Source organism: Anopheles arabiensis, chromosome 2, assembly GCF_016920715.1.
Source record: "Anopheles arabiensis isolate DONGOLA chromosome 2, AaraD3, whole genome shotgun sequence".
NCBI lineage: Eukaryota > Metazoa > Arthropoda > Insecta > Diptera > Culicidae > Anopheles > Anopheles arabiensis.
The window spans coordinates 71,465,255-71,477,385 of record NC_053517.1 but is presented as its reverse complement, the minus strand read 5'-3'; the positions used below and the strand labels follow the sequence as shown (position 1 = coordinate 71,477,385).

The window sequence follows — 12,131 nt, the reverse complement described above, 5'->3', positions numbered from 1 at the left end:
AGTTAGTGCAAAAATAAGAAATTTCCCCACAATGTATTCGCCCAGGTCAAAAGCCCGGATAAAACTGTAAATCAACCATTCACAACTCTTGAATTAATCTTGACTTTATTAGACGAAATTTGACAACTTGACACTTCACTTGGAAAATTTGGAAAATTTGTCAGCATTTTGTCACTCTCGTGGCCTTGCGCCTTGTGAATTAAAAAGTAGAGATGGTCTAGAGATATAAACAACCCAACTGACATTTATAGCTAATGGGAACGAGCAATTTTTGAGCCTTTTCACTTAAACTTCACGTTTAGAATTTAGAAAAGAAAATCAATTTACTTGTTTTTTGATTCATGATGTTTCTATTGTTATAGTTGGTCATGTTTTTATACTTAAATAATACCCATTTATAGAATAACGTCACATAAAATTAGCTTTACAACTACGATCACACCAAATCTTGACGCTTTCAACACACGATCAGCCGAGCATATCACCAACAGAAGAAATTTACGTTATTTGACATTTTATTATTGTAGAAAAGTTAAATCAAATGTACAGGCGGTCCCCGAGATACGGTTACCCCTATATCGAATTAATCTCGTGATTTCAGCATATCACTAATATTTTAGATTTTACAGGATATGATTGACTGAATATAATTTTAAACCTGAGTTTTGAACATTCGATCAAAACGGAAATTATTTTTCGAAATTGATGTGTCAAATCAGTTTGCTCAAAGAATTGTCAAAGAAAACCCTATCTTGAATATCTATATTGTGTATTTGTATATTACTTGGCGTAACGTCCTACGCGGACATTATTTTAAACTTAATTCATTAGCACGTAGCCGGATAGTCAATTAACCCATCGGTGTTATTGAGTCGTTCGAGTTGACGAGTAAACTTATCAATTAGACACATATATTGATAACCATTTACATATATATTGAACTACGGTATTCCCTAATACGCTATATATGAGGACAATTGTTTAATTCAGCTTATAGGTTACTGAAAATAACTGCAATGTTAACCTATTTTTATTCAACCATAATGGAATATTTGCATTTGAAAACCGATCATTAGTACAATTCAAAGAACTGTAATTTAGAATATCGCGTATAACTAAATGGCCGAGTATGGCGTATACGTCACCCGAAAAAGTATTTACGGCGACCGATAATGCTTTGACGATGCCGGATTGGCTAGGTAAACCCTGTAAAAAATGTCTCTCTCAAAACTGTCCAATTCAATGTTTTGCTCTCGCCTTCCAACTGTACATTTAAAAAGCTGCTGGCCCATCCCTACAACTTTGCTTCTTGGGAACGTGTAATCCGAGAGAGCGGATGGGAATCATTCCGTCATGGTGCGCATTCTCCTTCAAAGTCGGGGCGTACGTCACCAAAATGGAGTGAAGAAAACAACGCAACATCAACACGGTACAAATGATGTAAAATTTAGCTGAAAACAGTGAAAATAGTGAAGTAAAACGTAAGCAAATCGCTGATCACAACCCAGTACATATCGTTCATCGTTGGTAGTGCGCAATCGTTCGGCGGAAACATGTCGGACAGCGGCAGCGGCTCTGATGCTGACAGTGTGGCATCGAATCGTTCTCGCAAAAGTGGTGGCTCGAATCGCTCGGTGTCACGGTCAGTGTCCCGGTCGCCCCAGCGCTCCCGTTCGCCCTCGACATCGCAGTCGGACAATGAGCGGCCGCGGAAGAAGCAGCGCAAGGACCGCCGCCGTCTGGACGACGAAGACGATGACGACGAGGAGGAGGCGGAGGATGAGCAGGAGCCGGAGGGTGAGGATCTCGATTCGGAGGAGTATGACGAGGAGGAGGAAGACGACGACCGGCGCGGAGGGCGCAAGAAGAAGAAGAAGCAGGAACGCTTCGGTGGTTTCATCATCGACGAAGCCGAAGTAGACGACGAGGTGGACGAGGATGATGAGTGGGAGGATGGGGCGCAGGAAATGGGCATCGTGAGCAATGAGATCGAGGAGGTGGGCCAAACGGCGCGCGAAATCGAAAACAGACGCCGCGGAACGAACCTGTGGGACTCGCACAAGGAGGATGAGCTGGCCGAGTATCTGAAGCGCAAGTACGCGGATGCCTCCGTGGCCCGGCGGCAGTTTGGCGACGGTGGGGAGGAAATGTCGGACGAGATCACACAGCAGACGCTGCTGCCCGGCATCAAGGACCCGAATCTGTGGATGGTGAAATGCCGCATTGGCGAGGAGAAGGCCACCGCTTTGCTGTTGATGCGCAAGTTCCTCACCTATCAGAACACGGACCAGCCGATGCAGATCAAGTCGGTCGTTGCACCGGAAAGCGTCAAGGGCTACATTTACATCGAGGCGTACAAGCAGGCGCACGTCAAGTCCGCCATCAACAATGTGGGCAATCTGCGTGTCGGTATCTGGAAGCAGGAGATGGTCCCGATCAAGGACATGACGGACATCCTGAAGGTGGTGAAGGAGCAGACGGGACTGAAGCCGAAACAGTGGGTCCGGCTGAAGCGCGGCATATACAAGGACGACATCGCGCAGGTAGACTACGTCGATTTGGCCCAGAACCAGGTACACCTGAAGCTGCTGCCGCGTATCGACTACACGCGTCTGCGCGGAGCGCTGCGCGCCACCCAGACGGAGGAAAGCAGCGATGCGAAGCGCAAGAAGCGCCGGCCGGCGGCCAAATCGTTCGATCCGGAAGCGATTCGTGCCATCGGCGGCGAGCTGACGTCCGATGGTGACTTCTTGATCTTCGAAGGCAATCGGTATTCGCGCAAGGGCTTCCTGTACAAAGCGTTCACCATGTCGGCCGTGCTGGCGGACGGTGTGAAGCCGACGCTGGCCGAGCTGGAGCGCTTTGAGGAGCAGCCCGAGGAGATTAACATTGAGCTGGCCGTTTCGTCCAAGGAGGACCCGGTGACGGCCCACTCCTTCTCGATGGGCGACAACGTGGAGGTGTGCGTGGGTGATCTGATGAACCTGCAGGCAAAGATCATTGCCATCGATGGATCGCTGATCACCGTGATGCCGAAGCACGAGGAGCTACGCGATCCGCTCATCTTCAAGGCGGCAGAACTGCGCAAGTACTTCAAAACCGGCGACCACGTGAAGGTGCTTGCCGGACGGTACGAGGGCGAGACGGGTCTGATCGTGCGCGTGGAACCGTCGCGCATCGTGCTGGTGTCCGATCTGACCATGCACGAGCTGGAGGTTTTGCCGCGCGATCTGCAGCTCTGCACGGATATGGCGACGGGTGTGGATTCGCTCGGCATCTACCAGTGGGGCGATCTGGTGCAGCTCGATGCGCAAACGGTCGGCGTAATTGTGCGCTTGGAGCGCGAGAATTTCCACGTGCTCGGCATGCACGGCAAGGTGATCGAGTGCAAGCCGACCGCGCTGCAAAAACGGCGCGAAAACCGCAACACAATCGCGCTGGACTGGGATCAAAACCAGATCCGCCGGAAGGACATCGTCAAGGTGATGGAGGGTCCGCACACGGGCCGGGACGGCGAAATCAAGCATCTGTATCGCAACCTTGCCTTCCTGCACTCGCGCATGTACACCGAGAACGGGGGCATCTTTGTGGTGAAAACGCGCCATTTGCAGCTCGCCGGTGGCAACAAAAATCCGATGCAAAACAGCAACCCCATGATGTCACCGTTCGGCGGGGGTATCATGTCACCCCGCATCCATTCGCCGATGCATCCGTCTGGGGGGCGGGGTGGCGGTGGCGGCGGACCGACACGTGGCGGACGGGGCGGCGGGCGTGGTGGGGCACGCGTTTCTCGCGATCGGGAAATTTTGGGCCGAACGATTCGTATCACCGGCGGACCGTACAAGGGTGCGGTTGGTATTGTGAAGGATGCGACGGAGACGACGGCCCGCGTGGAGCTGCACTCGTCCTGCCAGACCATCTCGGTCGATCGGAACCACATCGCGATCGTCGATGGGGGCGCTACCAAGGCGGGCAGCGTCTCGTCGTACATGCGTACGCCGAGCCGCACACCGGCCGGCAGCTACGGCGCCCAGACGCCGGTCTACTCTGGCTCGAAGACGCCACTGCACGGCTCGCAGACGCCGCAGTACGATCCGGGCAGCCGCACGCCGTACGGTTCGATGACGCCTTCGCACGACGGCTCGATGACGCCACGCCACGGCGCCTGGGATCCGACGGTATCGAACACGCCCGCCAGGTCGAACGATTTCGACTTCATGGAGGAACCGTCCCCTTCGCCGGGCTACAATCCGAGCACGCCGGGCTATCAGATCAACACACCGTACGCACCGCACACGCCCGGCAACATGTTCAATGCGGACAACTACAGCCCGTACCAGGCCAGCCCGAATCCGAGCCCGTCGCCGTACCAGGTCGGTGGCTACATTGGCACGCCGTCGCCGAGTGCGTACTCGCCAGCGACGCCCGGTGCGCCGGCCTCTCCCTACAATCCGCAGACGCCCGGGGCTGGGCTTGACCCGCAGCTGGGCGATTGGTTCACGACGGACATCGAGGTGACGATTCGCAGCCACGGCGATTCGGACCTCAGCGGGCAGACCGGCATCATCCGCACGGTGAACAATGGGGACTGTGTGGTGTTTCTGCCGGAGGAGGACCACTGCGTAACGGTGCCACTGTCCAACCTGCAGCCCGTGCTGCCGGAACCGGGCGAGAAGTTTAAGGTCATCGTGGGCGAGGACCGTGAGACGGTGGGCGAGTTTATCGACATGTCCGGCAGTAACGAGGCGGTTGTCATGATCAACGGCCAATCTACGCTTATCCCGATGAACTATATGGCTCGCTATCGGGAGCCAACGAAGAACTAAACGTAGTGTTGATGTTAAGCGCGATAGTAACGGTGAAGCGAATGGGGTTTGAGCAGGGGAAGACACGTTCGATCAAATGCTCGGTGATGGACCGTAACAGTAACTGCTTTTTTCATTATGTTCATCCCTTTTCACACTGATTCAAACAACCTTTTTAAGTGACAACTACTGTATTTGCTCCCGCGCACCCATGGGCCACCCGAATGGACATATTGCTTATCTCAAATAAAGAAATAACTAAACAAACAAGAATTATACAATGCTAGTCCTGTAATACATGTTAAAACAAAACATTCCGAAATGTAGAAATATTGTTATTTGAATTTAAAAGTATGGGAGATTAGGATAAACATATGGCATATGGATTTGGCTTATTACATCAGGAACACAAACTCTGAACACCCGTGACACAAAATGTGGGCGCACGATCAATCAACCCGGCGCCCTGTGATATTGCATAACTTATGTAATGCAGCTCTGTCCCTTGCACTAATTAATTAGCTCACCCAATTGGTTTTAATTGCTTATAATCGCTTCCTGTGTTCGTTCACTTCAAAACATTCTCTTGAGGAAGCTCTAACTCCAACGTAGGGTAGTGCATTTACCCCTGGCTGCAACGGTGCAACGACTTGGTTGCATGCGGGTCGGGCATGGGGAGAGCTTTTCGTGACCGGTAGCATAACATTGCGCCGTTTACGGAAGCTTCACCGTCGTCCTCGGGTGTGCTGCTTTGCAGTGGGTCATAAATGCCTTACGACACACTCATCGTTACCGTACAGCCGACGTGATTAGCGCAAACGACGATCGATCGACTATGCTAATCAGGGCTTATTCATAAAGCTCAATCTGCATAAAAGTGGTTTCATCACATTGTCCTCTTTTTTCTCATCCCGTTGCAGGTCTACTGCTGCTCACACGTACCAAAAAGTGGTCCCGGTCATTTCGACCAAACCTCGGTGGGCATCCGGCAGGCGCTGAACGTACCGAAGAGTACCAACTATGTGAACGAACAAATCCGGGGTCATCGGAACGACAGCATCGACGGTAAGGCGCTTGTGGGTGTTGTGGGGAAGCTGGCCAAGGTTGTTGTTTTTTTCTCCACCCTTTAAACATGTAAACACGGACGCACGCAGTTCCGATCAAAGCCTTTCGGAACCGCCACGGAACAATTCCGGCAAATGTATGCTTACCGGCCGCCCTGCTCGTTGGCGCTCCGCACCGTGTGGTGTTTCGGTTGGTTCGCTGGAGAACTATTGAGCCGGAAAATTGGCTGAAAACGAAAGCTTTCCAACATCGTGTTTCGCCCAACGGCGGCGATTTTCATGTCCGATTTTATTTTCCTGTTGTGTGCGAGTCGATGAGTGTATTTTAACGCGGTTAATGTGCGCTTCCGTTCGCTGCGCTTTAGTAGCATTTTTGTGTGTGTTTTTGTTATTCAGTTGGCTTGTTATTAACGACAGCAACATTAAACTATGCTCCAGCGAATAGACTCAAACGGAAGCACAACGGTCCGAGTTGATCGGGTTTATGCATTGATGCGCGTCTTTGGTTCATCTTAGGCCTGCTTGTACAATCTTCTCATCCAATTCTCTTCGTTTAGTAGATGGCCAAAGATCAGCGGACGGCGTTTACCACTGATGATTGATGCATACTTTCTCGCCAATGCATCAAAAGCTCATCAAAACGATGAACCACGGTTATTCGTTGGCTGCTCGAATGTTCGATCGTTTCGTTCCGGACATTCACTAATTAAATAAAAGCTCGTACCCGTGCCAACAGCCCCGAATGGAGCATATGTTCCGTCCAATGGTTTATGTGTTCTCTGTCTGTCTGTCTCTCTCTCTTCTACTCCAGGCCAACAGCGACTTGGAACACCGAATGGGTACAATAATGGTGGCAGGGAAGGAAATACGCCACCTCAAAATGATCCGGACTACAAGTACGGCCGGTTCGATGCAAGCGCCCTACACATAGCTCATGCCCTAAAGCAGACAGAGATTCAAAAAGCGTACGACAAGCCGCGCGAAAAGCCGATCGATTACTATCTGGTAAGTGATATTTGTGATGGCTATTTGCGTTTAGTATTTGTTTCATTTTTATTAGCTTATTTAACAACATCCTCTTAATCTTTCAAAGGCGCGCGATGAACAAGCTAAGCTGGAGATGAAACATCGAAAGGAGGAAGATGATCTTTACAGAAAGTTTGCCCGCAAAAGAGAAGAGGAAGATCGACGGATGCAGAGTGAAATTCAGGTTTGTGTTGCCCTCCTTCGACAGTTCCATAAAAAACACTCCAACAATGCTTGCCTTTCCTTTTCTGAACACAGGACGAATGGGAGCGCGAGCTGCAGCGGTTAGCGCACAAGTTCGAGAAGGAGCTCACCACCAGCAGACGATCGCGCGAGGATCAGAACATCCTGACGCTGAAGCACGAGCAGCAGAAGGAAGACCTGGAGAAGAACATGACCATCCGGAAGACGAAAAAGAAGGAAAGCCTCACGAGAAAGCTGCTCGAGCACGAGCGCTCCGAGACGGCCGCCCTGGTCGACCGGCAGTCGAGCGAAATGCTGGAGCTGATCAGTGTACGGCGAAGCGAGTACATGCAGAGCGAGAGCATATTCCTGGACGACGACATCAACGAGACGGTGGTGGCGATGGAGTACCCGCTGGTCGCACCGAAACCGGCACCGCCCGCCCTGAGCAAGTTCCAGGTGTACAACGATCCGGTCGAGTTTCAGGACGTGGATCAGATCGCCATCACCGTTGCCCAGGAGGATCAGAAAACGTTCACAGACCTGGTGCGGCAGCTGGTGGGCCGCTGCACCTCCGACATCGAGAAGGCGCGCACCATCTTCCGGTGGATAACGGTGAAGAACTTGAACACGATGACGTTCGACGACAATCTGCGGGGCGACACACCGATGGGACTGCTGCGCGGCATCAAGTACGGCACGGAGAGCTACCACGTGCTGTTCAAGCGGCTGTGCAGCTACGCCGGCCTGCACTGCGTGGTGATTAAGGGTTACTCCAAGAGCGCTGGTTACCAGCCGGGCGTGAAGTTCCAGGACTCAAGGTAAGATATGCACCAGATATGTCGACCTTGTGCTCTTGTGGTGGTAGGTGGTGGTGGTGATGATGTGGTGATGAAGCCGGGTGCCCTCACACAAAAACGGAGTTGATATGACACTCTTCGGTTTTAACTCGTTACCCTTTTCGTTTTTGCGCTCTTCAGTCATCCGAAAAATTCCAGATTCCGCAACTCGTGGAACGCGGTCTACGTGGCGGGAGCGTGGCGATTCGTGCAGTGCAATTGGGGCGCCCGACATTTGGTCAACGCGAAGGAGGCGCCCAAGACGGGCAAGGGTAAGAACGACAGCTTGCGATACGAGTACGACGATCACTACTTCCTGACCGATCCGCGCGAGTTTATCTACGAGTTCTTCCCGCTGCAAGAGGAGTGGCAGCTGCTGAAGCGACCGATTACGCTGACGGAGTTTGAAAACTTGCCCTTCGTGCGATCGCTGTTCTTCCGCTACGGACTGCACTTTGCCGACGATGGTTACGGGGCCGTTGTCTACACGGACGACACAGGTAAAGCCGTCAGAGGATGGGACGTTAGTGTGGGAAAATATTTAAATTTTACGAACCTTTTGTTTCGACGCAGGCGCTGCTACGGTGCGGATAGCGATGCCATCCGACATGCAGGGTTGTTTGATCTTCCACTACAACCTCAAGTTCTATGACAGTGACGAAGATTCGTTCGATGGTGTCTCGCTCAAGCGGTTCGTCATGCAGTCGGTCATCAGCAACGTGGTCGCCTTCCGGGTACATGCACCCTGTTCCGGTGCGTTCTTGCTCGATATCTTTGCCAACGCCGTCACACCGCAGGAGTACCTTACGGGGGAACCGATGAAGTTCAAAAGTGTATGCAAATTTAAGGTGCGTAGCTTTCCTTCAACACACTGGGATGGTCTGGGTGGTCCAGAATGTATCACCATGCTTTGCTTCTGGTTTTCAGATTTGCTGTGAAGAGTTGCAGACCGTGATGGTGCCTTTGCCGGATTGTGCCAGCGGCGAATGGGGTCCCACAAAAGCGACGCGTCTGTTCGGACTCATACCAATTACACATCCGGTAAAAAGCGCTTCTTCTCATCTACGACACCGATCTGACCATCTTTTTCCGGTTTCACGGTGCATATTGTTTCAGGAACCACTCATCTTTGCCGGACGAGCGATCGAACTGCAATTCCGTATGTCAAGACCGCTGACGGACTTTATGGCCACACTGCACAAGAATGGCATCGAGGAGAAGAAACTCTCGAAGTATGTGCAGCAGGCGATCCTTGAGGATATGATCACATTCAACATAAGGTAGGTTGCGGCGAGGCATTTGCGCCCGACCCGAAATGCAGTGAGGCTTGAGCGTGGGGAAATTAATTTGCCTCCCATCTTCGTTCGCAGCTTTCCAGAGGAAGGACAGTACGGGCTAGACATTTACACCCGCGAGGTGGGATCAGTTTCGCACAACAATAATTCCTCAACCGAAAAGCACCTACTCACTCACTGCTGCAAATATCTGATCAATTCATCCAAGCGGAACTAAAGGTTTTTACGATACGGAGAAACAACGCAACCGCGACACTAACAAGCAGCTTCGAAAAAAATGTGCACCGTTTAATACTAGTGGCCTTTTTTATCCTCTAAACACGCTGTACATATGGACAACATCAGTCACAGAACCCCTCATTAACTTCCACTCCCTAACCCCTCCCGGAGTCGAGAAACAAAGCGCAAATGATCCGAACGTGCTAACGAAGAAGAATCTGTTGTATGTTTACCGTAACATGAACGAGAAGTGTACTTTTAGTTTAAAAAATGTGTTTTCTTTTAAATAATAAACTTGTTACAAATTCATCCTACCTGAAACTGAATCACACGTGGGATATTTATTTTCGATTTGGGCCATTTAGCAGGTCAACGTTCACCTTCTGTTCGAGCTCTTTGTGATGGGCCCGGATGGAGTCAAACGTCTTCTGTTCGTTGGTGATCTGTTGCAGCAAATGGTTTCGTCTGGTCTGCATTGCTCGATATTTCGCTCGCATTGTTTCAATGGAGTAGATTAGTTCCTGCAACGATTTCATCACATCGGTCGTTCATCGTAGCACAAACGGCAGACTTCATGGACCATGGAACACTTACCTCGGTACGCTCCTTTTGAAATCCAAGCTGCAATTGGTAAAACTTCAGCGACGTCTTCAGTTTGTTCACCACCAGCGGACGAACCTGCTCGCTGACACTTTTGCCCGTGGGGCGCCACATTTTGTTCGAGCTGCCTGCCGCTTTGCTCTTTAAGCTTTCCAAAATCTCCACATTGGTATCGATGTCGCATTCATTCCACAATCTGTTCACTTTCGCCACCAGTTCTTGCTGCAATCCGTCGCGGAATTCCTGCACCGCCACCTCAAAATCATTTTCGTTGGCAAAGAAATCCTTAAACTCGTCGAACCGTGCGGTACTGCAATAAAGTAAGTTACGTTCATTTTATTGTATTGTAGGTGTGGAACAAACGACAACTTACCTAATTCCATTTACTAAAGCAGTGTACGAATCGAGAAATTGTTGCCTTGCGGTTATTTTGTTTGCCTCAGCCATTTCTACACAAAACCGTTTGAATGCGATCCGCGCATTTAACGGCTGTCAAAGGCCAGCCGTGCTGTCAAAGTAACGATAGTTTACGCTCGCGGGTTGAAAAGCGTAATATAAACAACGGTTACAACATTTTCTGATTTTTACAAAATTAAAAATTAAACTAATTCTATTTATTGGAATATGTATTACAATATCTTTCCTCATTTTTATCGTATCATTCGTTTAGCTATCATTTTACGTTCTGCCTTCGAGCAATAAAATTTGGTACAGGCTTTCTACACCTTGGGCAGAGCAGCCCATGTTGACATTTGCGCGCTGACGAGTATTGTTGATACCGCACGAAAAGAAAAAGAAATTTGCTTTTGGAAAGTTTGTTTGTATTATCGCAGCTGTAACACGTCCGCGATCCTCCCGGAATCGGAAATAAGGCGAAAATGAAAGTCCTGCCCCAGCATCAGGCCGCACCAATATTCGCAAAATGAAACGACAGCGGTAAGGAGGGCGCAGTGTGTGATCGTGCGGCTGCCTCGTTACTCATTCGGTTTCAACTCAAACAATTTCAGGGTCAAAGCTGAACCGAGCAGCAGTCATGTTTACGTGGAGGAACCGTACATGAGTGAGGGATATGAATTCCCACTGGCTCAACACAAAGCGGCACCCATAGAGCGATGGCTGGAGGCGCAAATCCTTCCGGGTGATACGCTGCAAGCGATCGCGCTGAGATTCAACTGTTCGGTAGGCTTCCTTGTCTCTACTGAGGTGGGCAAATGTATTGATATGTTTTTTTTCTTTCAAATCTTTGTAGATACCTCAATTGAAGAAGTTGAACAAAATAGACAAGGACAACGAAATCTATGCACGTAACGTGATTCGCGTTCCGGTGACCCAACACTCAATCCTGCTGGAAACCCTACCGCGCGTGCACACGAGCGGGAACAGCAGCCCCAAAAACATCACAACCACACCGCCGAGTGTAAGCCATGTTGCGGTGGAAGCGAAAGCCTCCCTGGACGAGAAGCTGATTCTTGCCGCTGTAAGCAACGCCTCGATTCAGCCGAGCAGCAGCGCTGCCACACAGTTTCCTAGAAAGTCTTCCGGAAAACACAGGGACCGTGCCGACCGGTCGAGTGAAATCGCGCTCGACGATCTGCACGGCGACGAGGATGCGGGATTAAGCGAGCCGCTGCTGCTGAGCGGCGAGTATGACGATAGCTTTCCGCAGCCGCGGCCACTGCGGCTGCCGGCAAATGACTTTTCATGCAATGGGAGCGATTGTGATATATCCTGGATTTGTTTGCTCGTCTTTATCCTGGCGCTTTGCTTCGCAATTCCACTTATTTATGTAGTGTATGTGGCGGAACACATAGAAAAATATCATCACGATAGTTTTAATGTTAACCACAGCGCGAAACTGTGACCACGGGGAAGGCATTGTGTAACGATTATATATATATTTACATACACTTGTTATGTTAGTGTCCTTTTCCGTAAACTGTATTCTGTATTACGTTTTTCGTGGAGGTACGGCGACTAACTGAAGGATTATGAGCGGCGAGCGGTGTCAAACATCTGTAAAAAGAGTGCCTTTTACATCTGTTGATTAGCTCTTTAAATAAAATGATATTTTCTCCGGCAAACCAATCTGATACCCGTTCA

General features: G+C 50.2%; 4 protein-coding genes across 11 annotated transcripts in view; 3 read left to right on the top strand and 1 right to left on the bottom strand.

Moving 5' to 3' along the window:
* LOC120900800 (hillarin) overlaps nucleotides 1-9,752 on the top strand; it is a 26,794-nt gene extending 17,042 nt beyond the window's left edge. For 7 of the 8 annotated variants that reach the window (XM_040308326.1, XM_040308278.1, XM_040308294.1 and 4 more), the window contains exons 3-11: nucleotides 5,726-5,870; nucleotides 6,681-6,874; nucleotides 6,963-7,079; nucleotides 7,154-7,899; nucleotides 8,059-8,417; nucleotides 8,491-8,765; nucleotides 8,845-8,958; nucleotides 9,034-9,197; nucleotides 9,288-9,752. In XM_040308326.1, coding sequence (XP_040164260.1) covers nucleotides 5,726-5,870; nucleotides 6,681-6,874; nucleotides 6,963-7,079; nucleotides 7,154-7,899; nucleotides 8,059-8,417; nucleotides 8,491-8,765; nucleotides 8,845-8,958; nucleotides 9,034-9,197; nucleotides 9,288-9,429 — 2,256 coding nt within the window. In that variant the 3' untranslated portion in view covers nucleotides 9,430-9,752. The remainder of the gene's footprint in view (nucleotides 1-5,725; nucleotides 5,871-6,680; nucleotides 6,875-6,962; nucleotides 7,080-7,153; nucleotides 7,900-8,058; nucleotides 8,418-8,490; nucleotides 8,766-8,844; nucleotides 8,959-9,033; nucleotides 9,198-9,287) is intronic. The other variant, XM_040308335.1, reaches the window with a different exon arrangement.
* On the top strand, nucleotides 1,365-5,078 carry LOC120900793 (transcription elongation factor SPT5). The gene has a single exon (XM_040308264.1). It carries the CDS (start codon nucleotides 1,554-1,556, stop codon nucleotides 4,824-4,826), a length of 3,273 nt encoding a protein of 1,090 aa, XP_040164198.1. The 5' UTR covers nucleotides 1,365-1,553; the 3' UTR covers nucleotides 4,827-5,078.
* LOC120900857 lies at nucleotides 9,730-10,526 on the bottom strand. The gene is made up of 3 exons (XM_040308373.1): nucleotides 10,405-10,526; nucleotides 10,026-10,341; nucleotides 9,730-9,952 (listed from the first exon to the last, which is right to left on the bottom strand). The coding sequence occupies exons 1-3, from the start codon at nucleotides 10,476-10,478 to the stop codon at nucleotides 9,773-9,775; spliced, it is 570 nt and encodes a 189-aa protein (XP_040164307.1). The 5' UTR covers nucleotides 10,479-10,526; the 3' UTR covers nucleotides 9,730-9,772.
* On the top strand, nucleotides 10,275-12,116 carry LOC120900847 (lysM and putative peptidoglycan-binding domain-containing protein 3). The gene is made up of 4 exons (XM_040308359.1): nucleotides 10,275-10,351; nucleotides 10,702-10,967; nucleotides 11,039-11,210; nucleotides 11,281-12,116. Exons 2-4 carry the CDS (start codon nucleotides 10,954-10,956, stop codon nucleotides 11,890-11,892), a joined length of 798 nt encoding a protein of 265 aa, XP_040164293.1. The 5' UTR covers nucleotides 10,275-10,351; nucleotides 10,702-10,953; the 3' UTR covers nucleotides 11,893-12,116.
* Nucleotides 12,117-12,131: the final 15 nt, after the last annotated feature.

Coding starts and splice junctions, on each gene's coding strand:
- LOC120900793 (XM_040308264.1), top strand. CDS start 1,554: ATGTCGGACAGCGGCAGCGGCTCTGATGCTGACAGTGTGGCATCGAAT.
- LOC120900857 (XM_040308373.1), bottom strand. CDS start 10,478: ATGGCTGAGGCAAACAAAATAACCGCAAGGCAACAATTTCTCGATTCG. Junction 10,342..10,404: donor GCTTTAGTAAATGGAATTAG/GTAAGTTGTCGT, acceptor ACTTTATTGCAG/TACCGCACGGTTCGACGAGT. Junction 9,953..10,025: donor TTCAAAAGGAGCGTACCGAG/GTAAGTGTTCCA, acceptor AAATCGTTGCAG/GAACTAATCTACTCCATTGA.
- LOC120900847 (XM_040308359.1), top strand. Junction 11,211..11,280: donor CGCTGAGATTCAACTGTTCG/GTAGGCTTCCTT, acceptor AAATCTTTGTAG/ATACCTCAATTGAAGAAGTT.